The sequence below is a fragment of the Drosophila sulfurigaster genome, chromosome X (assembly GCF_023558435.1).
Source record: "Drosophila sulfurigaster albostrigata strain 15112-1811.04 chromosome X, ASM2355843v2, whole genome shotgun sequence".
Taxonomy (NCBI): domain Eukaryota; kingdom Metazoa; phylum Arthropoda; class Insecta; order Diptera; family Drosophilidae; genus Drosophila; species Drosophila sulfurigaster.
In genome coordinates, this window is record NC_084885.1 from 19,376,258 (window position 1) to 19,404,145 (window position 27,888).

Genomic DNA, 27,888 nt, shown 5'->3' on the forward strand with positions numbered 1-27,888 from the left:
TACTTAATACACGACTTTTTGTGGAATAACGAAAAAAGTATAAATTTCAAATAAAATATGTTTAGCCAGCAAGCAGCTAGAAGAAGCTCATTAGCTTAGCCTTGAGCTTGCGAATTATGTTCGAGTTTGGAGCGTATTTTGCTGCATGCCCAAAAGGAAGACAATGTCAGGTTGAGCATAAAGGCAAAGGTTATTGCCAAAGGAGCCCTGAATGATTTCCATTTGGCTGAGAATGCAAAGAGTGCGAGTATGAATGCGTTTGAATACTCAAGTCATGGCTCGCTCTCTCTCTCTCTCTCTTTCTCTGTGCTCTTCTTTGAGTGGATGAATGGAATGAATATGTCAGAGATTTTGGAGACGAGACTGAAGCCAGTTCCATCATAATGCCATTAGTATGGCAACAAGGCTGATTAGTATGGCAGAGAGACAAAGCAATTCCAGGGGCAACAACAAACAACAAGTCCAAATTATGTGGTAGCATGCCATTTAGCCTTCTTGTCGGCCGGGTCGATCTTGGGGTTTGGCTTTCGCTTTGGCTTAGGGTCTATCGGATGGATGGATGGATGAATGGATGGAGTGAGTACCAGCAGCAACAGGAAATGACACTCTCACACTCTCTGCGCTTAGCGTTGCTGGGGCAATAAGTTGTGGCGCCTCTCCGACTTTCGCCACTTCCTGCCGCTATCTGCGCGCCGCATTGTTGCTGCTTGGTTGTCATCGGATGGCGTGCGGTCGTCGCATATTCAAAAGCATCGCTCAAGCGAAAGTGAAATTAATTACACAACTTGAGTTCAGTTCAAGTTCGGTTCCAAGTTGACTCTGATTCGTGTACTTTTCCTTGCCGCTGGCGTAATTAATGAAAAAAATCGTGCACACACACACACACACACATCTAGCTTTAACCCCTGATTTCCTACAATTTTACTTTTCTTTCTTTTTTTTCTTTAGCTTCGTTTCGTTTCTTTAGTTTCTTTCGTGTTCTTTCCTTCTCGCCTGCTTGTTTGCGTATTGCGCCAAAATTTCATTAGAGCCAACCATTTCCTCTTCTTTTAGTTTGAGGGGAAATCCCCCTGCCTTTCCCTTTCCCCATCCCCTTCCCATTCTTTTCCCTTGTCAGGCAACTGCCAACTGGCAGCTGGCACGGATTTTGATGTGGCACGTCTCTGCGGTAACCGTATCCATCTGTTGGCATCTCAATGTGAGCAACTACAACACTACAACTACAGCAACAACAACAACAAGTACACAGACTATATTTAGTTGCGTCTAAGGCAAAGTGCCACACACACAGCACCACACACATTCATTATGTATACGCCTAGTAAGCACGCACACCACGACACGCTTACGATCGCATTATGCGCACATTTGATGAATCATTTTGACACTCAACCTAAGAACACTTTGAGTCGCATAAGTTGTGCTCCCGTATGCGAAGCCTGCCTCGATAACTAATCGCTCAGCTCGCAGCAAAACTCTGGCACAGTCTCTCGCATTTAGGAGTTAAACCAGCTTAGATATTTACGGCAAATATGTCGCAATTTATTACAACATAACATATATTTTAAATTTCTGATAATAAAGCAGTTGTTGCTGCCACGTCGAAATTAGTGGAAATTTACAACTTAATAATTAAGTTAAATACTTATTTAAGAGTAAGTTTGAATTTAATTCTATTGTGATGCCAAATTAATATCTATTGCGTTGCTTCATTTCACATGTGTTGAATACCATTCAAAGCGGTATTTATTTACAATGAAAAAGTTGAAATATTTAGAAGATACCTTAATATATAATACACATTAAAGTGCTAACTTATTCATTTCAAAATAAAGCGCTGAGAACAACAGATTTAAATAAGAAATAATATTGCAATATTTAGTCTTTAAATAGTCTTTCTTTATTATTAAATACTAATTTGAAAGGTAATTTTACAATACTTTTTATACAATTTCCTTTTTTAGATTTAAAATATTTGAACAACTCGAAATGTCTATCACGTAGCTTATTTAATTTATACGTTAAATAAAGTAAAATAATGTATTTAAGTAAGTGGAAATTTCTAAATGTCTTTAGCAGCGCCGTGAAGTAAATTATTATTCATTACGAATTTATTAGAAAGAGCTTTTTATTACTTTAGTGCTGACTACAACTATTTCGAAAAGGAATAAATAAATTTGCAATATTTAAACCTTTTTTATATGCTTATTATACCCGCTAGTCATAGGGTAGAAGGGCTCAGCTCTTATTAGAAATGGGTAGCGGGTATCTCACAGTCGATCACTTACTTGTTATATTATTATATTTATAGATGAATATTTCAAATTCACTTTAACAAAACATCAATCACACTAGCATAATGTAGTTTTGTCTTTAAACTGTCCAAAGAAGTGTGTGACACTGTGAGTTGACTCATCAAATTCGTGCGAATAATCGATACTCAATTGACCTATAGTGTCCAATGAAGGGGATGACTATAAAACGCAGTTGGGGAGCAAGTAATTGAAGGTGGAAATATTAGATTTGCCCCATTTGCTAAGCTTCGCTCAAGCTCTGGCTGACTTTCGACTTGAAAACGTTAAACGTTGTTGAAACGAAATAGGCAACAGATGAAGGAGACCTGATCTAGATCGACATCCAGGTCAGAGGGACGAGTAAATAACATAGAAGTCGCACATTTCTAGTAGGTGCTCAGACAATGGCTGCTCTCATTAGGACATAGCGAACCATCTTTTAATTATGGGCCAATGACTGAGACGGCTTTAATCAGCGCCAATTGGCAAATACAAAAGCGAAAATTGCAAAATTGTAGCGCCAAGAAGACGAAGGACGAAGGACAAATGAGGCGATGTTGCGCCCTCAATCTGAATCTGAACGTGAAGTGGTTGGCGTTAGGGTTGAGTTGGAGTTGAGTTGAGTTTCTCGTCTCTGCCTGGAAGATGGCAAGTGACGAAGAGAAGAGAAGAGGAGAGGAAGAGGAGGGGAAGGGGAAGGAGGCCAGTTTGCAGCAGCTGGGGGAAAAGTGACACACACAAAAACCTTTTGCTAACTTAATTAAATTATACAATTTTCACTGGCGCTTTTTGTAGAATAATTGGCAATAAATTGATTAAAGAGTTAATTAAACGTGCGGGGGGCCGGCAAAGTACACAGTTGGATAGATAATTGCATTGGCGCAAAAGGAAGCGTCAATTAGAGCAAGTACTCGCATGTGTGTGTGTGAGTGTGTGTGTGAGTGTTTTATGTGTGTGTGTTGCCTTTTAAATGCATTTTCAATTACACTTGGGCAACAACTGCGCCTCCGGCCGTGTCACTTGCATTTCCGGGCAAATCTTGTTAATAATTTATATAAATTGTTTACTGCAATCGATTAATCGCATGCATGGCAAATTAATTACACATTTATAACTAATTTAATGTCATTACAAATGTTGATTGAATGCAGTTAATCTGCAAATTGCAAATTAAAAATAACGATGTCCATTTTTTATTTCTCTTTTTGTAAATCAAATTCAAACTGGTTGAATGCTTTAGCAGTTAATTCCACGATTTACGTTTATGAATAAGTAATTAATACATATTTTTACTACACATATTTAGAACATATACAACAAGTATTCATAGCACAAACGATTCAAGTTAAAAATAACTGCGTGACAAACACAAAACAAATGAAATTGACGGCTTGCAAGCCAACGGCAATGAAAACAAACATGGCCAACGAACAAACGAATAATCGAATGAACGAACGACAGCAGTAAATCGACTGCAAAAACTTGCTATGAAAAATGTCAAAGTGTCGATTTCCCCCCAAAGGGAAAACTGCTGTCAACAGCAGACTCAATTCGATCGTTACACAATTTGCTTACGGCAGCTGTCTGATTAAGCTGTTTGCTGCACACGACATTTGTGATTGTTCTCCAGCACAATTCGATCAATGATTACCGACGGCAAATCACAGAAAAATCAAAGAGCACAAAGAGTCTTTCATAAATATTGTTTCACTTCTAATGATAGCATATGAAGGAACAATTTTTAACCCTTTTGAAACGAATGAAATTTTTAGGAGCTTAAGAAAGTATTGAGGTTGTATTACAAATAATATGAAAATACATATTATGCTAATGCTCCACTATTTGGTGGAGATTAAACTCTTTTTAGAGTTACAATGAAAATTGAACTATTATAACTGCAACTATTTTCACTTTAGCTGTATCGTATTAGGAACTTATATCTTTACAATAATGTTGTTATTCATTAGAGCTTTTACAAAAAAAGACAGAAGGTCTTTAGCTGTTTCAATTCTACCTAGATTTGTTTTTCTTTCAGTTCAATTTTCATTGTCTATCACTGAGATTAATGCAGACTTCGCGTCGCTGAACTCTAGCTAGACTTTTATTCCTCACACTTATCTCATTTATTCAACTATCGTCTCAATGACTGCGTTTAACGTTTGTTCAACTCCGTAAGAAATTGTTTGGTATTCCGCAGAGAACGATTATCGTTTTATTGCTGCAAAGAAAGTGAAACACAGTTGCAGAAATTAAATGTGTTGGAATTGATTTTAAGCTTCAATTGTAAAACTCAATTGAAGCAATTCTATATTAATGCAATTTATATACTTTGACTGCAATAACTAAATGAGTTTTTAATATAAAGGTTTTTTTTTTTTAATTTTATCTTTTACAGAGTGATTTGCAGCGCGATGCAGGCGATGCTTTGCCTTGTCGCAACTCGTGCGGCGTGCAACACGCCCCTGGCACAGCCGCACTAGTGGGGCAAGGGCAAGGACAAGGGCGAGGCCAGAGAACGAGAGCGAGAGAGCGGTTGTGACGGTTTGTTAGCCCCAGCAAAAAGGACCTAGCATGGCTGCGGTGGCAGCCCCAACCGCAGCGGCGCTGTCTGCCACAGCAGCAGCAGCAGCAGCAACGGCAGCAACAACAACAGCAGCAGCAGCAGCAACTGTGGCAGCAGCAGCAGCAACAACTGGTGCAACAATTGCGAGAGCCTCGACAACAACGTTGGCCGGAAAGTTGCTTGGCCATTTGCAGAACCGTACAGCCGAGCTGAATGTGGAGGATATTGGCATTGCGCTGGCAGAGAGCAGCGGCAGAGTCCGCGTCAGAGGCGTTGGCGTTGGCCGAGGCGGTGGCAGCGACCGCGTCCCTGGCGATGATGATGCTGCTGACGATGATGATGTTGGCATCGGCGTCGTCGTTGGCGGGGGAGAAGGCACCGACGACAGTGTGGATGTTGTTAGCTCCTCGACGCCAAACAGTTATCTGTCCCTTTACGATGAGGTGGCCAGCGCCCTAGATGAGACGCAGGCGGTCGAGGAGGATGAGGCGGCAGCGGCTGGCTATGCGTTGATCGATGACATTAGCGAATGGCTGCTGAGTGCTGCCGGTGGCAACAACCTGACCATCAGTGCAGGCACAACGCCAACATCCGTTGGCAACAGCGGCAGCAGTAGTTTAAGTAGTTTAAGCAACAGTGGCACCAGCTCAAATGACACTCTCAGCTGGCTGTCACTGGACATCGCCGAGATGCAGAACACAACGCTCTCGAGTGCGAGTGCGAGTGCGAGTGCAAGTGGGAGTGGCAATAGCAGCAGCCTTTATGCGCTGCGCAACTTTGTCGAGCAGCAATTGAATGGCGGCGGCGACACGTCGCAGGACACACAGGACATTGCGCTGATTGATAGTGCCGAGGAGAGCGCTCTAGAGAATGTCGCCGATGGCGAAACGGATTACGGCATTCTCGGTAGCTTCAATGCGGCAGCCGAGGAAGCGGCAGCGGCGGCGGGGGCGGCGGCTGGCAGCGATGTCGAACTCCTGCGGCGCACAGCAACGAGACTAACAAATCGAACGACAGTCACATCCAGCTACGATGCGGATGCCGTTTGGTTGGCGCAGGGCGCAGCAAACGCTGCCAGTGGCAGCGACTCATCGGGTGGCGCTGGAGCTGGGATAGCGGGAACGGGAACGGGAACGGGCACTGGCACCGGTGGCAGCTCGTTTATGCTGCTGCTGGAGAACTTTAACGATTATTTTCCTAACTATAATGGTAGCACGGTTTCGGGCACAACAGTCGGCACTTCAACGGCCAGCAGCGTTCTCCTCGATCAGAATCTGACGAGTTTGTACATTGAGAACTATCGAACCAATTGCACGAATGCAACGCTCAATCTAACAACGGAATCCTGTCACGAACTCCGAGTGGGTGAGTATTGTACAAAACTATGAAACACTAGCAATCGCTGTTAACGCAGTGCAAGAAGAGAGATATGATAAAATACTATTATGTTTATACTTTATATAGTACTTTTTTAACTTTATGGTATATTATTAATGTAGTACAATATCGGTATTTTGTTGGTATATTTATATATTTTTATACGTTTTGTACTCTATTGTTCATTTTGAATATAGTACAATATCGATATACCAAATATATGATGCGGTATATTTGTATATAATTCGGTATATTTGTATATTTTTATAAGTTTTGTTCTCAATTGTTTATTTTGAATTTGGTACAATATCGATATACCAAATATGGGCTTCGGTATATTTTTATATGTTTTCGGTATATTTGTATATATGTTTATTTTTATACTTTGTGTACACTATGGTATATTTTGAATGGAGTACAATATCCTAATATCAAATATTGGCCTAGTTATATGTTTTCAGTATTTGTGCGGTATATTTTTGTGGTATATTTTTGAGATATTTGTATATTTTTATAAGTTTTGTTCTCAATTGTTTATTTTGAATATAGTACAATATCGATATACCAAATATAGGCGGTATATTTTTATAGTTTTTTCGGTATATTTGTATGTATGTTTATTTTTATAGTTTTTGTACACTATGGTATATTTTGAATGGATTACAATATCCTAATATCAAATATTGGCCTAGTTATATGTTTTCAGTATTTTTGCAGTATATTTTTGGTACATTTGTGGAATATATTTTATAAAACAATGCAATTTTAGAAAATGTACTTTATTTTATTATTTATTTATAATTTTAGTCTTCCTTAATTGTGTTTTTGTTTTGTATTATATTTTTTTAACTTATTTATTTTTTATTTTGATTAGTAATATTTTATTATGATACCTTTTTAATCCAAACCAATAAATTTAAATACTTGATTTATACGTGTTTGCTTATTATTTTGTTTTGAATTTTAACTATTTAAAATTTTTAAGCTCTAATATTTTTATTTCAATATACTCAAAAAGCCAACATATTTTTCTTTATAGTGGACCACAATTATTGGGCGCTGATATTGATATTGTTTCCAATCCTAACGCTATTCGGCAACATTCTGGTCATCCTCTCCGTTTGTCGTGAGCGGTCGCTGCAAACAGTTACGAATTATTTTATAGTATCATTAGCCATAGCAGATCTGCTGGTCGCCGTAGTCGTAATGCCGTTTGCTGTTTATTTTCTGGTAAGTATTCTGTTAGCTGTTCTCAGCATTAAGATATATGGCCGCCCATTTACGCAATGGCCAGAGGGTGTGTCGATGTCAAAATCAAAATGCCAAATGCAAAATTGCCGGCAACTTGTTTACGGCACCACAGTTGGAAGAGGGATCCATTAGGTTGGTCGCAAAGCGAATACAGTTTTCTGTAAAATATATATTTCATATTTATTTTGCAGTTAAGAAACGGTACTATTCTATTTTATTGTTAATTCTTTTATAATCTAACTACAGGGTGGTAGTAAGTCGAATACGTTCGAGTGCAGCCTCGACGTCTAACTAATTTTATCAAGTGTCTGGGGGCCATCTAATAAATAAACAAGCTCATAAATAACAACAAGAGGGACGCTTTAAGAGAGTGGATATTGTTTGTGTAGCCCTGGTTGGACCTGGGCGGGGGGCGTGGCAAGCCAAGCCAAGCAAACGCAAGGCAAAGCAAAGCAAAGCAAAGCCAAGGCAAGGCAATGCTCTTTACTAAATTGCGGCCATTCAAGCAATAACATTCAATTTTTGGCGGCCTAAGCATATAAATCAATGTGCATGTGCTCGCAAAAAATGAGAATGAGAAATAGCAGAAGAGAAGAGAGAGGGAGAGAGAGAAAGGAAGAGAGAGAGAGAGATGCTTACTTATTTCCTTTGACTTAAGTCGACGTAACTGTCATTCCATATGATTGATTGTTCGATTGACTGACTGACTGACTGTTTCCCACCCAAACAGTCTGTCATGTCTGCATCCGTCTCTCCAACTCAGTCAAGAATTGTCTATCGATTCCGACTGCCTGCCGCTTTCTCCACGCTCTCTCTTTCTGTGTTACATTAATGGAGAATGCGTCAGAGGCTTTTAGAATGCCGACAAAATCGATTGCGACTCCGATTCGCATTGCGATTGCGATTGCAGACGACGGGGTCTCAACAAAAAGGTGTTCGAATTGAAAAATTGTTGACTAAGGTCGGCAATTTAGGCTAATAAATTTGTGCCATTTCCTTGGAGAAAGTTTTATGCTTGTTTAACCCGAAATATATAAATAAATAAGCTGCAACATTCGTCAGACTGAAGAAGGGTTCATTTACAGTCGTTTTGCTTAACAGCATTTAAGTTAATAAATAAATCAATTTAACTTCACTTATCATTCTATAAGGAACTAAATTTATAATATCGATACGAATTTAGCAATTCAATTAATACTCGAAATTTCTTAATGAAAGTGGAATAAACCATTATTATTATTACATTTGAGATTCGATTTTCACATAAAACTCGAATTAAACTTTTCATATTGGAAAGCAAAACGATTTTCTGATATCCACAAAATTCAATGTATTTTGTGGTATTCATTTGCATAGCAAAAGTTAAGATAAAGGTCAGCTTGTCATCCCAAGTCAATAAAACTCAAATTAAATTGCCAACTTCGATATTCGTATTGATTGATTTAAACTTTAAATAATTTGCATAGTCAGATGAAGTCGAGAACTTAAAGCAAGCAAGGGTCACTTAAATATTTCGATAAATTCTAACAATTGCTTTTTTATTTTTGGTTACCTTTTCAAGTTGAATTTTTAAAATTAACATGAAATTTCACATCGAAATATTTTGTGTGCACGGAAAAAGAGAAAAACAAATTACGAAATTCTTGAATATGAAACAATGGAAAATCAAGCTTTGAGGAGCTGTTTTTGCTGCTCGGTATTCAGATTGCTGTCAACATTGAAGCGATATGGAATATCATATACCGTCATTGTAATATTTATGTACATTTAAATCAGCATGGCTCGACTCGACTCTGTGTTTTTTGTGTGGCATTTGACAGGAGCTCAACGTTTGTCATGTTGCCCACAATTAATTGTGTGTTTATTTAACAAGTGTCTCCGCTCAAGTGTAGTTATAATAAATACAACAACAACAACAACAACAGCGACAAGAGAGAAAACAAATGCCACATCATGCATACATATTTAATGAAAAATATAAATTGCAAATTGCGAGTGGCAAGTTGTGAATTGCGAATTGCAATTTGCAATTATAAAACCCAAACATTTGTTACACGCGTAAAAAGCTAACTGTCGCGTCCGTCGCACACAATCGTCGTAATTAAAACGCTCGAAAGTCAAATGAAATTAACAAAAGCCGCACGCCAACTGGCAGATCGAAAGAAATGCGCGAAAGTGAGCGAGCGAACGAGCAGAGCCAGAGTCAGAGTCAGAGCCTGTTGACAATAATTAATGTGCGAAACTTTTTACATGCGAATAGAGTGCAATTTGCTGCAAATATATTTTTCAAACGTTTTGCGAAATTGCATTTGTACGTTGCCTGTCGCGCTCGCGTTATTCGTTGCCCGTTGTTCGTTGTTCGTTGCTCGCTTTTCCTTGTTTCGTTTTGCGGGTTAATCTTCGCTGACAAGCGCAGTCAGAGTCACAAAGTTTGCAACTTGGCAACGACTTAAGTCTGTCCTTTGAAAAGATTGAGAAATTAAGTGGAGCTGTCAGCATGATTAAAATACGTTTCTCCAGCAGAGGAAAGTATTGATTAATTCACTGACCACATTGCGTATACGCAATTACTGCAATTAGCCAAGCTATTTAGTACATCTTTAACTGGTGCACACTTGTGCGTATACGCAATATGACACTTAAATGACAGCCACAAATATTTAAGCATAGACCAAGCATCCGCCTGTTGCGGCTTTACATACATATTGTATATGTATATTTATATGTGCATGTGTATGTGTATGTATATGAATGGCTTTCAGTCGACGGCAATGACAGCTCATTTAATTTCATTTTGATCATTAAATTGACACTCACCCAACCGACCGCCCCCCCGAAGCTGCTTTATCAAAGGACCGACCGCCTGCTGCGTGTTGATTTTCTAATACCGTTCGCCATTCACCAAACACCATACAGCATAACACCCACACACACACACACACAGACACACCCATACACATACACACACTTACGCATAGTGGCAAATTAACTTGTCATTAAATGCGCTTCGCCTTCCAATCGGACGACGACGTCGACGCTTTCTCTCTGCACTTGTGTCTGTGTGTGTGTGCATATGTCAGGTGCTAATTAAGCTTTGCACACACACACACACACACACGCAAAACTGGCAGTCGAACAGAGAGACGGACACAAATACACATTCAGCATTGAGTATAGAGAGTTTATATGTGTATAGAAGTACATTCAAATGGAGTCATGTTGGCGTGTCAGGTGCAGGGCACTGTATCAACTCTATAGCAACAACAACAAGTGGCGGAAACAACAGCAGACAGACAGACAGACAGAGAGAGAGAAAGAGAGAGCGAGTGAACATTTGGGAGACTGGCATTTGCTGGCAGGCAACACTGACGAAGTGTTACACCAGCTGCGACGTGCTGAACATGTCAACATACACTCGCACACTTGCAACTTAGTTTGTGGCAAATAGCCAAGGGTAGAAGAGCGTATCCCATTATGTGCACTGCGAGTGTTGAATACACGCATTACACGTTGCATTGACAACGTCACCTTCCACCTTCGCAACTACTACTTCAAATCGATCAAATTAATGGCATAATTTAATATTCATTGGTGATTAATTCAATTTGCTAGAAATTCACACCGAAATACTGAAATTTTATACTTCAAATATTATTAAAAAAAAACACACAATAAAAATCAATTGTAAAGCAACCACCGTACACAACATGCCAAGTAATTTAATATTTATTCATTTTGTTTGTTTTTTTTTCATTTTACAGACTGCAGCAAAAACTGCAAAAAATCTGTGTGATATATTTGGCATAATAATCATTTATTCTTTAATCCTTGCAGTCATTTTATAATCAATTTATTTGACATTTAAATAAGTGTATTCTTATTGCAAATGCGAATAAGTCTAATTATCATTTTCGTTAAGCTTCATTTGTATTTTAAAACAAAATAAAAGGACATTTAAATAATATCAAATCATTGATATATGTTTTCTAGTTCATAATTAACTTAAATTAGCCACTTAAATTTATTTGAAGTAGTTTATTATTAATTCATTTTGTTTTAATATTTTTAATTTTTCAGACAGCTGCAAAAACTGAAACTGATCAATGTGAAATATTTGCCATAATAATCATTTATTCTTTAATCCTTGCTGTTCTTTATAATCAATTTCTTTGTTATTTAAATCAGTATATTATTAGTCGATATACGAACTAGATTAATTATCATTGTCGTTTGTTGTAGAGCACTAAATAAGATAAAGTAAAATCCACCAAATAATATGAAATTGTCAATATATATTTACTAATTTATAATCAATTTAATTTAGTAACTTTAATATTGATTTAATGCATAATTTAAAGTCTTCGTTTTATTGCGTCAGCACTTTACATATTATTTCCATGCTAAAAAATGAAGTGATGAAATTTCCTTCAATTCTTAAAGCAGTCACAAATTTCCGGAAGCACTTCTTCGTTTTTTTTGTTCGTACATAAAATATTTCATGCAATTTTTATTTGCCCCGAAGGAATCTGCATTCGCAACATAACTCGCAAGTAGATTTGATTACTCACCGTTCCCCATTCCCTTCGCCCTTTTCCTCTCTCCCCTTTCCAGCTTTTTCATTTTTTTTTGTGTGGGTTGCTTTGCTGACTGCGAAAATCTAAATGTTGAATTCGAGGTTCAGAGACGAAATATATTTATTCGAACCATAACTAAAATTCAGAGTAAACAATTTCTTGTCACGAAGCTTTATTCGCTTTTGTGGCGAAGTAGAAGCAAGAAGAAAAATAAGAAGGCAAAAAAAATGATAGCATACTTTTTAGCGCGCCAGCAAACGACATGAAGAAATCCGAAATACAAGCGCAATTATTTAGCTCGTCCAAGTCCATGGGCATTTGTGTTTGTCGAGGCGCCCCCAAAGCCAGCATTCAACTGCCACACACATACACACACACACAGACATGCGAGGGGCACACACGTAAACACAAATGAAAATTGATTTAGTTAAGAGGATTTGCGTCAACAACAGCACAATAAGTGGGCAGTAACACGGGGCATTGGGCGACGTTCCAATTGGACAGAGGTTGAATGAAGAAGATGGGCAGTGTTTGTATGTATGTGTGTGTTGGCATTGTGGATAGCACTTAACTCATAAAAATGAGTGAGTGTTTGGGTGTGTGTGTGTGTGTTGGCTGCAACGCGCTTGGCGAGTGCTGGAATGGGTGACAAAGCTAAGGAAGCAACAAGAGACGACGACGAGCAAAGCTGGCAACTGAGCCAACAAAGAGAATTATTGTGGAGCGTGGAGAGTGAGAGGGAGCGGGAGAAGGAGGCGAAGGCGGAGTGGGAGAGGGAGACGAACAGATAGTCAAACAAGCAAACCAACAAATAGACAAAATATACTCTGGTCTGCGTTACTCATACGCAATGTGGTGCCAGGCAAATGCTGACTGGCTAGAAGCTTGGCTCGTTTTAACTCGCGGCTAAAACAAATACACACACACACACACACACACACACACACTATGTAAGTGTGTTGGGGCAGTGCTTTTCTATTTTAAGTGGTTGTATATGTCAGTTGAAAGCTTTTGTTGACATTCAAGTGCCCCATTGACAGTGTAAAAGCGTGCAACGTGCGGGACACAGCTGAGGCGTCGCTCCGCCTGCCCCGCCCACTTCAACGCCTCTCAAAACTGCGCCATAGAGAGAGGAAGAAGAAAACTTGCCCAAGGCACTTGAAAAGTCAAAGCATTCGCCTCGCCCAAAGTTCAGTTCCTGTTCATTGCTATAATCATATGAAGCAGCTCTCACGTTCGTTCCCTCTCTCTCTCTCTCTCTCTCTCTCTCTCTCTCTCTCTCTCTCTCTCTCTCTCTCTTCTCTCTAGCTGTTAATTGCAATGTCTTTGCTGCAACTGCAATGTTGACTGCCAATTGTTGTGCAAGTGATTTCAAGTGATTGAAAATTAGCATTGCAATTGCTAATAATTCCACTCGAAGATTCCACTGGACGTCTGCGTTGAGTGTGTCCAAAAATACTCGCCGAAGATTGCATTACATAAATAAATAAACTGATTAATCCACACAACGAGCGACACACACACAGAAGAGTGTCTTTCAAGCACTTAAGCGTGGCGAAATGAAAGGAAGCGTCAATGTCCTGCCACTGGCAGTTATTCTCCTTGTTGTTGTGCTCCTAATCCTGGAAGGGTGCGTGACTGTTTACATCCTGCGGTGTCCAACAGCAACAACAAGTGTCCGAAACGCACCAACAGACATTCACTTATAAATATGTATGTGTGAGTGTTTCTTTCTCTCTCTCTCTCTCTCTCTCTCTCTTTCTGCTGCGGCGCATTAAATTTATTTATTTGCGCTTCAGCGAAAGTAAAAAGGGTGCACAGACAGACAGACAGCCAGACAGAGCGGCACTTAGTCAGCATTTGGTGTTGCAAAAAAAAAAAGGAAAAATATTTTTGGCAAAAATAGTCGCGTAGTCGCCTGGCAGTGACAGGCAAGTGTCGCAGTCGCAGTCGCAGTCAGAGTCCTCCCTCAACCGAAACCCACTTCGAATCGACATCGCAATCCAACTTCTACTCCACTTTTGGGGCCACACTCATACCAAATTCCAATTTCCAGAGATATTTGCTTGATATTCCTCTCGACCCGTCGCCCTTTGACCCTCTTCAAACAAAATAAAAGTAGGAAGCACAAAAAAACAAAACACACGACGAACCCTCTGTTGTTGTCCATGGCATTTTTATTATGTATGAGCTGAAATTATTGGATTGGATTTGCTTAATATAAGCAGGCAGCAGAGCCTAAGCAGGTTCACTTTTCCCTTCTTTCTCTTCATTCTCTCTCTTTTTTTTTGGGTCCAAAAAGCTAAGTGGCCAGCCAACAGGCCATGGCAACTGAAGGGTCGTCACCTCAATTTTATGGCCAAAGCCAGTAGCGGAAAAACCAACATCTTTCTTTTTCTTTTTCTTTTTTTTGTTATACCAATATCGGATCATTAAAATTGCCAGCTGTCAGAGCAAATGAAATTAACTATAAATTAGGCTGTTAAATTTGAAAGTTTTATGATTGTTAAGCTCTTAAATAGAGCAAAATATGATTTTAATTTATTGCAAAATTAAATGTGAAATAGTTGAAATTACATCTAGCAACAAATGCAATTAAATATGCATATACAATAAATACTAAGGTGCGTCCTTGAAACTTCTGAGTGCCCATTTGCACATTAGATTGCAAACGAATAAAACTTTTTTTTAACCGAAACAGGTGGCTGCCTCTCAACGAGAGCTGCACACAAAACTGTTTCATGCGGCAAAGCAATAAAAAAAGAAAAAGTAAGAAAGCTACAGTCGAGTGTGCTCGACTGTGAGATACCCGCTTAGCAAAATAATAATCGCAAAAATACTAATAATATACCAAAATTTATATTTGTTATATTTGTATAGTCAAGGCCATAGAGTCGAACATATTTAAAATAGTTTGAAATAGACCATTAATTTGTTACCGCAAAAATACTAAAAATATACCCAATGCTTAATTTGGTATATTGATATAACGCTGAATTCAAAATATACCTATTCGGTTGTATTATATCCATTATATTCAAAATATACCAAATTATTATATCTCAAAAAATACTAAACATATACCAAAGGTTATGTTTGGTGTAGTGATATAGTTATACATTCAAAATATATTTATAATATACCAAAATATAATATCGCAAAAATACTAAAAATATAGCAAGATATTCTACTACATTCAAAAAATACCATATAGTGCACAATATACCAAATTGTCAGATTTGAAATGTAGGTGTTCATACAGACAGACAGACGGACGGCCAAGAATTTTATTGTCTAGGCTGTTGACGCTGATAAAGAATATAAAAAAGCAAAAAGTTATAATACCCTTCTACGCTATGGATAGCGGGTATAAAAACTGAGAAGCGAATTCGCCAGCTGCAACTTGTTTAGCTTACACCAACAGCATCAGCATCAGCATCAGTTTGAGCTTGAGGTTCGGCTTCAGTTCTGTTGCTGACAACAGCTTCAGCTTCAGTATTTTTTTTTTGGGTGGGCTTTTGTGGCAACTGTTCTTCGGTTGCTTCGGTGCAGCAACAAAAATGTGGCACAGGATAAGAGCGAGAGCTAAGTGCTAACTGCTAACTGCAAAGCAGAGTCGAGAACACAGCTCGAAACTTTTTTAATTTAAATGGCCATTTAGAGGGTATGCTGGCCGAAATGGCCGACACTCGTAACTTCCAGCATAGTACTTCAGCCAAGCTGAAGCAAGCTGTAAGCATGACGCCCCTTCACCCACATACATACATACATACACATATACATAGCTATATAGTGTAAGCATAAAACAGGTGCAATTTGGACAACAACTTAAAGAGAGTTTTGGTAGTATTTTCTTTTTTTTTCGTTTTTGTTACAACATTACCATTAAAATATTAAAAGTTAGTTGGGCAATAGTTGAGCTTATGCTCTCTCAGTTTGTTGCAACTTTGAAGTCATTATTTTGCACTGTTCGAAATCGATGTGCGGCATTTAATATATATTATAATTAATTTGCATAAGTAAAACAATGGATTTTAAGGAGTCAAATCATAAGTCAACAATAACAACAGTCTTTAATACTTAAATAAACTTTATATTTTTTACAAAAAAAAACTACAAAGTCGAATATAAAAAAACGTAATATTCTGGCGAAAAAGTCGTGAGCGACTATTTAAAAAATAAATATAACAATAATTTGTTTATATTGAGTAAAGAAATCCAGTATCTCTGATAAAACCTTAATTTAGAGCTAAGAATGATTTTGGTATTATTTTCCTGTCTCAAGATAAGTGCAAACAAAAACAAATCCGCACGAAAAACAAAAATTGAGACATTTTATTTTAATTTCATTTTTCGCCAGAAAATTACCCAAATGTCCTTTAGCTGCATTTGATTTGGGCTCTCTACCAATCACACACAAAGATAATTAGCAAACCCCTGGCAAAAGACTAATTGCGAGCTCACATTGGTGTCTCTCTATATACTCGTATTTGCCCAGGCCAGATGTCTAAGATGTGCTGCCAATTTGCAGCAGTCAGCAGAATGAATATCTGCAGCATGTTGCTTTGTGCCATTTGTATGGGGTCAAGAGTTCGAGGCCGCGCCAAGTGTGGCAAGTGGCTAAGCAAACAACAAGAGCTGAGCAACCAAAAAAAAAACGCAAAAAAGTAAAACAAATACAATACAAATAAAAAACGAAGCGCAACAAACTCCAGACACGCTGCAAACTTGGAATTGTGTGTTCATGTTGCGGCTGTTTATTTATGCAATGCTGCAACGCCAATGGCAATTGCCAATGACTGGACTGAAGTAAAGCTCTCGGTGCTCTGCTTGGCTCTCGGTGCAAAAAGAGGCGTCCAACCGTGGGGAGTTTGGGTGATTGGGATTGGGCTGGCCAGCTCAAGTGGCTCAAAAGTTCAAATGCCAGGCACTTGAGTTGAGCGACCAGAAAATTTATATAAATCCGTGGCTGGCGGCTGCCATAGGGATCCCAGTTGGTGCTTCAGAGAGAGGGGATAAGAGCCACAGTCACAGGCCGCACATCAGTTCAAATAAATAATCCAAGAGCATAAAATTGGCCACCGACAAAAGTTTTCAACACTCACACGCTTAGCCAGTCGCTTTGCCTTCCTGTCGCCTCTTCCGGCAGCATTTTAAAGGTTTCAAGAGCACAGAATAAAAAAACAAGTAAGAAAGCTATAGTCGAGTGTGCTCGACTGTGAGATACCCGTTACCCATTTTAAGTAAAAGCAAACTATTGGATTATGAATTTTAACATAGACTTATATACAAAAAATACTAAAAATATATAGTAATACACTCAAAATACACTGAAGCCTACACTTGGTATATTGATTAAGTACAATTGTCAAAATATACCGAAATATACCATATTGTCATTCAAAGCTAGATGCCTCCATCTGCCTGTTACATACATTTCCTGTAGACACAAAGCTATAATACCCATCTTCTCTATGGGTAGCAGGTATAAACACGAAACGAGCGGAGAAGAAAGATATGAAAATTCAGGCAACCTTGTTTTTTGTTTTTTTGTTTTTTTTGTGTTGTTGTTGTGTGTGTGGGGAGCCTCAGCTAAATGGCTGCTATCAAAATTATCGCCAGTTGTTGCTGACGGTCGAAGGGTCGACGTCCCTGACCCCGACCCTGAACACACTTCCACATACACAAACACACAAACATACACCAACACACCAACACACGCGAGAGTTAAGTTAATGCGCGCACTTCCTGCCGAACCGCAGCCTCTCTTTGGTCGCATGCTTCACATGCCAGCGAATTATGTGGCGCCGCAGCGCGTGTTGTTGTTGTGCATGTGCGAGTGTGTGTGTGTGTGTGTGTGTGTGTGTGTGCGTAAGTCCTGCCATGCTATTTAGCTAATTTAATACCACTATGAAAAGCTTCGCTCCCCAGACGCATCTGCAACTTAAATAATTAACAATGCTTTAAATTTGCACCCAACTCCAAAGCAGGGCGTGGCATTTAATCAAACCCCCCAGAAAAAGGTCTGCTCAAGTGCTGTGGGGGAATAGCCAAAAATAAAAACGAAAAACTTTTGGTTTTTTCGGGCTTTTGTTTAGCTGTTTTTCGAGCACTCGAAAGGGGTGCCAAACAAATCTAAAAAAAGAATATGTAAAACTATTGCCATTATGTGCATTTGTTGCTCTGAGCCCTTTTGTTATAAGCATAAGCACTTGTTGGCCAGATTTGTGTGTGTGAACGACAGCAAAAACTAAGCGAGTTCTTAAATCACAAATAGAGTATGTTAATTGAGTTGGTTTTTATTCAAACGCATGATTGATTCTTCAGTCTCAGTGTCATCATTAGCGCAAAGTCTAATTTGTTGACTTGACTCTCACTCTCTCTCTCTCTCTCTCTGTCTCTGCCTCTGACAGCATGTAAACGTAATCAGGCTTATGCAAAGCTCTCATTATATCCAAAAACAAATACAGACACACACACAAGCAGAAAGACAGAGAGACAGTCGTATATAACGCGAGTCAAGTAAAACCCATTTAGGGGTAAAATATGGCGCCAGGGCGCAGAAAAAGTCATCATAAAATAAAATTTCCCTCGACGCTAATGACAACTAATTTGTGCTAAAATCTCAATACACACGGTAGCTCTGGGCTCACACACATGCGCACACATACTACATATACAAATACGTATATATATATACTACATATGTATATACTTGCATAATATATGTGAGAGTTGACTGTGCCGTCGTCATCGCCTTCGGGGGCGTCCGAGGCTATTAAAAATGGCGCAGAGAACACTAAAGTTGTTACAGCCAAAGATGGTACTTTTAGCAACACCATCACACACACACACACACGCACACATGCACACACACGTAGCAACACACACTCGAGCCGAGCGAGCACACAATAAACTTAATAAATAAGTCAATTAATTGCCCTGCGCGCCTGATATGATATCACAGCAACAGCGTCAAGTGCTCCTGTGTCGCTGCTGTCTCCCTCTCTCTCTCTATGTTTCTTTTGCTCTCTCTTTCGCTTTCGCTCTTTCGCACTCGCTGTATAACGTTACTCTATTAGGGCAGCAAGTTCAATTAACTTTGTCTTTGGCATAACAAAATGTATGCGGAACTCGTTTAATAGTCGTTGGGCTTTTACTTGTGGGCGTGGTCGTGGTCGTTTACTCCTGCCCCACCCCGCTCCACTTCTCCACTCTTTCACTCGTTCAACGTTATCACACAGCGGAAAGGGTGTCGTGCTAACCTAACTTGATTTTATGCTCTCGACTTCCGTTTTCCATTCCTCGCCTAGAAGTAGGCAACGCTTTTTTTCCCTAACGCTCAACGCTTTACAAAAAAAAATAAACAAAAAACGTTTGGCAATAACTGCAGCATGGGGCTGCAACATGTGCTTCATGTCCGCATAAGTCGCAATTGCAGTTTAGTTTCCAGAGCGCGCGTTCAAGCTCGCATTTAATGTATATTAAATGAAAAATGACCGTGTGGGAGAGAGCTGCTCGCTTGGCTGGGTTTTTGGCAGGCAGCATTTGGCAACATAAACAAATTATTTGATGGCTTTTACGCGACTCTGGCTTGGCTTTCAGCTGTGTTCAGCTATCAGCTTTCCACTTTTCGCTTTCAGCCATTCAGCTTGCGGTTGCTTTTCGCCTTCACATGCGCCTTGCGTCTTGCGCCTTTTGGTTTTTGGCCATTGCATGCTTGGCCACTAAGTAAACTTTTATGGCCCTCATAAAATAGGCAAATGTCGCGCCCATTCCCGCTCCCTCCGTTCACCATTCTCCATTCTCCGTTCTCGCTCTCGTTTTCTCTCTCCATTATACACATACTCATATATAAATATGTAATATGCGTGCCGCATAAAACCGAGAAACAAGGCAGCGAACCAGCATCCAAGTCAAGCCAAGGCAAGCGAAGCGAAGCCAAGACAGCAGCAACAGCAACAGCAACAGCAGCAGCCAATGCCAAACGAAAATCCCTGGCAGCATTTTTATGCAGCTGTTGTGACATTTTTATGCTAAGCAGCTTCCTCGCCCCTCACGATATAACATAGTACACAATGTTCTTCCCCCCCTCTTCACACCCATCGCTCCCTCAGCATTATAGCGAATGCGCCAAATTATGAAAATTCATAAAAAGCCAAATGTTATGGCATACTTTGAGCCCGGTCCTGTCGCTGCTTTTGATGCTTTCTGCCATCGTAGTGTTTCTTGCTGCCAGAGCGTGTCCTAAACTGAACAGAAACTGAACTAAAGTGAGCTGCGCTCTGAGTGCTGCCAATTTTTAGCTCTTTTTTTGAATTTCTCCTTGGTTTATCACTTGCGAACTAAACTCGTTTGCGCTGACTCGTTTATCATGTCGTTTCGCTGCGACAAACATCAACAAAACTGACAACACCAACACCAACACCAACACAACACAGACAACAGATGCTCAACCGAAAGGCAAGACAAGATTAGGATAAAACACCGGGCCGAAGGGGGAGAACCCAAAAGCAGATGATGGTCGCTCAAGTGGTTTGACGTTGACGTTTAATGCAGCAGCTTATAGCCGGCTCTCTCTCTCTCTCTCTCTCACACACGCTCGCTTAAGCTTCTAAGATGCGATAGGAAAAAAAAAAGTAAAAGAAAAACGAAAACGAAAAACGAATAAAATCAAAGACCACTAAAAGGCCGGCAGCGTACGTCCGCAAAGGAAGCTATGAAATATGCTCCACTGAAAACTTGTTACCCATAAAAGTACAAAAATTTATCAAGAAATTTATGCAGTCCGACATAAAGCTGTGTGCAGAACAAGTTTCCACCAACTAAACCATAAAACAAAATGCCAGTGTCATTTGAGTAATTTATCAACGAATATTTCTATTTATTGTCACATTTTTCATTATTCAATTTTGGTTAGTGAATCGGAGTAGTATCTACTTTAATCGTTGCTAAATATATTGCTGATAAAATCAGTAACCCAAAATATAGGATTTATAGCTCATATTTCTGATATTTTTTCAAGCTGATCAAGTTGTCATCGCCATTTGAATATTTCTATTTATGGTCACATTTTTCATTATTCAATTTTGGTTAGTGAATATGAGCATCTAGTTTATTCGCTGTTATACAGCCATGAAAATCAGCATTTTATACACTTTTAAAAGCAGCAAATAATCAACATAATATGGTTTTTATAGGCAAGTTCACAGCTCATATTTCTGATATTTTGCAGGCTGATCAAGTTGTCATTTTAAAGATATGACAGTAGAGTTGCCAACGATGATGACTTTATCGCTGGCCATTTCTAAAAATGAGTTGTGAAGCTTGGCAAGCCAATTAGCAGCTTCAAGGATCAAGCAGTTGCCCAGTTGCCAGTGGATAAGGGGATTGTCGATTGAGTGGTTGCCACTCGAGAGAAAGGAATGAGAATCCGGGGGCAAAAGACTGACAGTTTTAGCCAAGCTGGTTGCTGGCGCTTGGCCGTTGTTAGGGGCAGCACACAGAGGCTTGACGGGTGCTTAGCCATCTTAGGGCCACGCGTGCCAGCCATTAAAAGCTTTTTAAAATTAATTATAAAACCAAAAGTAGGCAAACATTTTCGGAGAAAAGCGCAACCAAAGAACGAACATAACGAACTGACAACCCTTTTGGGCTCATCATCAGCATGCCCTGTCCCAATCCTCATTCCATTTTCCATCTCATATTTTGGCAAAACGCTTTCAACTTCAAACAGATTTTGAATACTCCAGTGGGCAACCGCAGGGCAGCAACGATGGTGAGGTGGAGAGATGGGGAGCATAAACATACGTAGCAAATTATGCTCATTATGTGCCGCATAAAATAGTTGGACTCATTGGCCATGGCCCTGGCCAAACGGTTGAGAGTTCATGCTCGAGTCCTTCGACCAAAGTTGAAGTTCGCGTTTACGTCCAATGCTCTGACATGCAAAAGCGTAAAGTTTTTTGATTAGGGTTTGCCCCTAAAAATGCACACAGAGAGACGTCACATCAACATGAGAAGCGAGAGCATTTGGCATTCAGCATTCGCATTAGCATCAGCATCAGCATTAGCATGTTTTGCCATCTTTTTGTTTAGCTTGGCAATTTTATTTTCATTTTTTGTATTTTTTGTTTTTTTTTTTTTTTTTTTGTGTTGTTGGGCCTTTTAATGCTCGCATAAGTTTTGCGGCCTTTTGTTTAATTTGATTTTATTCGCTTTCGCTTTCGCATTTGCCGCAATCCTTCAATTCGCATCCACATGTCAGTAGTTCAAAGTGTGTTTGTGTGTGGTCAGACGGTTTGCTGCGGCACGTGGCAATTTTTGGAGCACGAAACAACGAATGCTTTTGCTTTTGCTCGCATCTCAGTCTCAGCTACGTTGCCTTTGCCAAACGATGTGGTTACACGCCATTGCCACGCCCATCCAGCTGCCTCTGACACGTCTCAGACTCAGCCTCAGACTCAGGTTCAGCCTCAGTCTCTGTTTCGGTTTCAGCCTCATTCTCATTCTCAGTCTCAGTCCCAGTAGCAGGTCAGCGGACCTTTACCCCCAACTGGCAGTTAATTAGACTTAGGGCTGAGCTATTTTTAAACGCTTTTGTGTTAGAACTTCAACTCTGCAAGCCGAATTCGTCTAATGAACTGACCAGCAACGAGTCAACTTTCCATTTTTACCCACAAGAAATAACCTTTTTGCCAAGCGCCACAAAACTGAAAATAAATTAAGTAAATCTAAAAAAAGATGATAAATAAAAAAGTATTTCTAATTTGCACTTGATATTTATAGGAAGGAATTTTATAATTTAAATCATTTATCGCCTTATTTCAAGTAATGAAAACCTTAACATATTTGAATTTAAAATTTCGCTTACAATTAGAAAAATTAAAAATCGAAGCTTAAAAACCATTCAACATTTTGTAGTTACCTTTTACATATTCCACCCTTTAATCGGCTGCAAATTATAGAACGCTTAAGTCAGTCATTAAATAGCAAGCAAGAATCCGCTGATGCTGCAGAGCTTTATATACCCGATTGTGGAAAGTAATTGAAATTTAAATTTTTGGGGGGAAAGCTTTTTGGCAAGTTGCTTCTGCTAGAGAGTTGAGTTTTACGTTTTTTCGACTATGCACTAAGGCAGTAACAATTAGAAAAGACGCTCGAGGCTGTCAAACTTTTAATACCCCAAAAAACAACCAAAAGAACAACAATAACATTAAGAAGGAACAAAAATAAAAACAAGTGAACGTGCGACACGTGCGTTGTGTCCCGAGGTCCTGAGGCAACATTTCTGCATAAAACTGAAAACACGCACATGCCCCAAAAGCGAGACACACACACACACACACACACACACACACACACACACACACACACACACACACACACACACACACACACACACAGACACCGACACGAACATTCTCACCTACAAACACTCGCAATGAATAAGAGACAAGGTCAAGGCGCCATCGAGTGCTACAAAGTAATTTATTTCCGCTTCCGCTTCATTACTTCAGCCGCTTTGCACTTGCCACATACCACATGCCACATAGACGCCATTGCTACTGTGATTGCTGTTGTTGCCACTGTCAACAGACAGACAGACAGACAGACAGTCATACGAAGCACTCAATACTGCAGAAGTATGAGTGCAACAGCTAAATATACAAAGAACAACTCTTAACGCAACTGATTTGACTTTTGGATCATCGCGATTTTAATACACTTTCCGACTGAAACTTTCATTTTTCATAGCCAATTGAATTTATACTTTATTATGCTGTTTATTTAAAGCTTTGGGTTTTTTTTTAGAGAATTGTTTTGAAGGAGAATCTTTTAATCACTTTTCAGTACTAATAACTTGCATTGCACTTTAGCATAAATTTAATTATTTATTTTAAGTATATAAAAGATTCAAGTATATTTATATTGTATAAAAAACCAATTAATTTTTGAATCAACTGAATTGTGACAGTCTTTGACTTTGCCAGTGTATTGAGAAATGTGAACTTCAAGCTCAATGAAATGCGCAATTGACAGGCGCCAAAGGAAATAATGTTGTTCCAGTAGAGGAAAAGCAAAAGAACGACCTCATTCGAATGCCATTCATACATATAATATATATATATATATATGAATATATGTATCTGTATGTGTATATATAGTGTGTATGTATATTTACAATATGTCAACAAGAACTCGCGGAGCAACATGTTCATCGTGATGATGGAGAGCGATGCGACTCGAGTTGCCATCGCCAAATGTTTATAGGCAAATACAAACACAAATACAAATGCAAATACAAATAAACAAATACACATGATTGTAAATAGCGAAGGACGCTTATAGAGATGGCAGCACAGACAGAGAAAGGAAGAGGAAGGGACAGAGACAGAGAGAGAGAGAGAGAGAGAGATGAAGAGATTTAATTGCGGCTAATTAATGTGATATCGGATTTGAGGCAATGGCCAAAAATGTTGCTGTCAGCAACATCAGAATACGGATGCCAAATTATAAATGATTTCTGCCTGTCGCGACGAGTTGTAAACAATTCCTCCCGCCTCCGCCCCCGTCTTGCCCCTTGTCAAAGTTGCAGCTGCAACAATGGCAACATCGACGATGACGACGACGACGACGACAAAGACGACAGCGAGTAGAAGTTGTGCAAAGCAAATTGGCATAAAACTGCTGCGTGGAGTTCTCTCTTCCTCTTTCTCTTCATTTTCTTTTTTTTTTTTTTTTTTGTTTGCGGCACTTTTAGTTCTTTGCTTTTCCATAGAATATTCAACCCACACGCAGCAGCCACGCATCAGCGATTGTTCTTTGTCCTTGCGCTTGCCAGGAGCAACAATAAACATCGCTGGCTCCGATAGTAGAATTTAATTAAAAGCTGTTTCATCTGCCCAGTTTGCCCAGTGAACATTGCAACAAATGCCAGCGGCAATAGCAATAACAACAACAACATCGACATCAAACAAAAAGCGAATTGTGAATTTTGAATTTTGAAAGAGCCCATAAAATTCCAGAGCACTGAAATCGCCTTGGGATTATTGACATATTGCGTCAACTTCACCTGAAATGTGAACGATAACTGCAACTCGCATATCTGCAACTTTTCCAGCGATTGGAGTTGCAAATTTAACTAATTACAAATAAATACAATACACAATTTAAAGAAAGATGAATATGTGAATGAGCAGCTTGAAAGTGTTTTTATTCAAACATTAGCGTCAATCGATTAAACCACTTTTGTAGAACAAAACTTAACAATCTATGATTTAACTGATTTTATTTACTTTGCTAAGTTTAAATTCATACAGCATTTAAATTAACATGACCTTTAGAATATTAGAAGCTAAAAATATTGTATTATTTTGTTATTTTTGTCATTACAAAAAAATGTAGTATAATTCATTATTATAACTAAGATATCTTAATTTAAATGAAATGCATAATTTCCTAATCTGTTTATTAAATATTTTATCATAATAGCAATTAACTCTCTGTTACGTTACTACAACTTATTTGTTTCATTATATAATATATAGATATGTAGATATAAAAAAATTGATTTTATTTTATTTAAAACTCTATCAATGTCTCCATATCTCAAATAAACAATAAAAATAAGAATATAGTAACATATTATAATCTTTTTGTATCTCTATGTTTTAATTCATTCATTCATAAATTTGATTCCTTTTCACTTAAGAATTTATTACAAAATGAATTAGCTATCTCTCCTCTCATCTCTCTTAAAGAGCTGTGAATAAATAATGTTAATATTTAATGGTAAATATTTGAGTTATTAAACGCTGCCTAATTGTTTTGTCGACAACTTGCTCAACGCTTTATGTTAATTGCCACAACACTGGCAGTGAACATGGGTCAAGTTTGAGCCTCAAGCGAATGAAATGAAATCTGTGTTAGTGGGAGCTAATCAATTATTTTGTACTGAGCATTAGCTTAAGTCTGTTCGAAGAGTACATGTTTGGTGTATTAACTATGGAGGAATGAATGCCAGTTCAAACATTCCCTTATTTACTTATAGAGATTACAGTCCATCTATTAATAAGTTCTATAATCGATATTACTTCTGTTCTTTTGGCCAAAATAAATTCCATAGGTTTTAGGGAGGCATTCGATATTTATGCTTTGTTCGGTGAGTGGGGCGAAAAAGTCTTGCTGAATTTATACAAGTAGTTACTTACATCAAGTAGCACACTCTCAAGGATTTCATCTGCTTGCCACAAGGGGATACACACACACACACACACACACGAACACACACAAATACATGCTCATACACGTCTAAACTCTATCTGCGTGCAAACCATAAAAACCAGAAGCTCAATTATCAAAATGCTACGTGTGTTTGCTGTTGTTGTGGCGAGTGTGTGTGTGTGTGTGTGTTTGCGAGTGTGTGAAAGTGTGTGTGTTTGTGTGGGTGTCACATCTATGGCCAGCATTCTTATAGCCATTCGCATTCACATTGCCATTTCCATTTCCATTCTCATTGTCGCTGTCGCTGGCATCGTCGTCGTCTTTTTGGGGGCTTTGTCCCTTTGGGGTTTGTGTTTGTGTGTGTGTGTGTGTGTGTGGTCGCCTTTGACTGTGCAAATAGATAAATTTATTTATTTTATGCTCTGTTGCTGCAAAAGCCACACACATTCACACAAGAGAGATAGCCAAAGAGGTAAAGTGGGGGAGAGAAAAGAGTTGGTCGCAGATAGCGAAAAGAAAGGGCATTGAAATTCTTTTATGAATGCAGTCGATTTAAACGTACGACTAACTTTAAATGCCATGCCTTTGCGATTATGTGCAAAAATCTACATAAATTGAATGCCATTGAACATTTTTGTCCACACACACACTGAGAGAGAGAGAGCGAGTGAGAGAAATAAGCCATTTCTTCAAGTGTGCTAAGTACGTGTCTGTCTGGCCAGTTGTATAGAAACTTGGGGCAACTTGGGCAATGGGGAATCTAAGTCAAACGGGTCAATGGAAGACCATGTGAGTGCGAGCCACTGACATTGAAATGCTTTCGTGCTAGACACATTTCGAATTTTTAAATTTGCATTAGATTTAAGCGTAAGCAAATATCTTTCATTTGCAGACAGACAAACAGACAAACAGACGATCAATAATCGATTCAATTGGCGCCACAAACAAATCGAGTTTCAATGGGAAAATATAGTTAGTTTTCTTTTGGCATGCCCATCGATGAAATGAAATGCCAATACATTATAAATTATAGCTTACAGCTTTTGCCGAAAATCTTGAGTTGCTAACGCGACGTGGCGTGGCGCAACGGGGGCGTATACGTAATCCATGACATACAATAGCCTCAACAAGAACCAGAAAAAAAAGGCCAACGACTGGGAGAATAACAGCGGCGACAATAGAGAACAGGAAGCAAATAAACGCTGTAAAAATTCCTGAGCAGCTTACGTGTAACGTTATGTATTGCTTAGTGTGTGTGTGCCTGAGTGTGTGTGTGTGTCGAAGCATTCGTGCGTATGTCTTTATATCGAAAAGTTTTTGCCACTTTCTTTGCGCTGCTCATCTTTTGTTATGCCGGCTTCATCTTCTCCTCCTTCGATTCTCTTTCCCTCTCCCTCTCTTTCTGTGTCTGCTTCCCCCTCCATCTACGTCTCTATTTCCTCCCACTATACACCCCCGAAAATCTGGTGCTTCTTCTGCTACTTCAGCTTCATAGTACTTAAGTACATCTCGAGCAAGCTATTTTCGTCTATAGAATTTGTGCTATGCTCTTTCTCGCTCTCTGTCTCTCTTTCTTGCCTGACTTTCACTATCACGGCTAAAC

At 39.0% G+C, this 27,888-nt stretch overlaps 1 protein-coding gene across 6 annotated transcripts in view; it reads left to right on the top strand.

Moving 5' to 3' along the window:
- The window catches only part of LOC133848988 (dopamine D2-like receptor), a 78,455-nt gene that overhangs the window by 39,856 nt on the left and 10,711 nt on the right, over window positions 1-27,888 (top strand). For all 6 annotated transcript variants that reach the window (XM_062284772.1, XM_062284776.1, XM_062284777.1 and 3 more), the window contains 2 exons: window positions 4,690-6,222; window positions 7,274-7,464. In XM_062284772.1, the coding sequence (XP_062140756.1) occupies window positions 4,866-6,222; window positions 7,274-7,464 (1,548 nt within the window). In that variant the 5' untranslated portion in view covers window positions 4,690-4,865. The remainder of the gene's footprint in view (window positions 1-4,689; window positions 6,223-7,273; window positions 7,465-27,888) is intronic.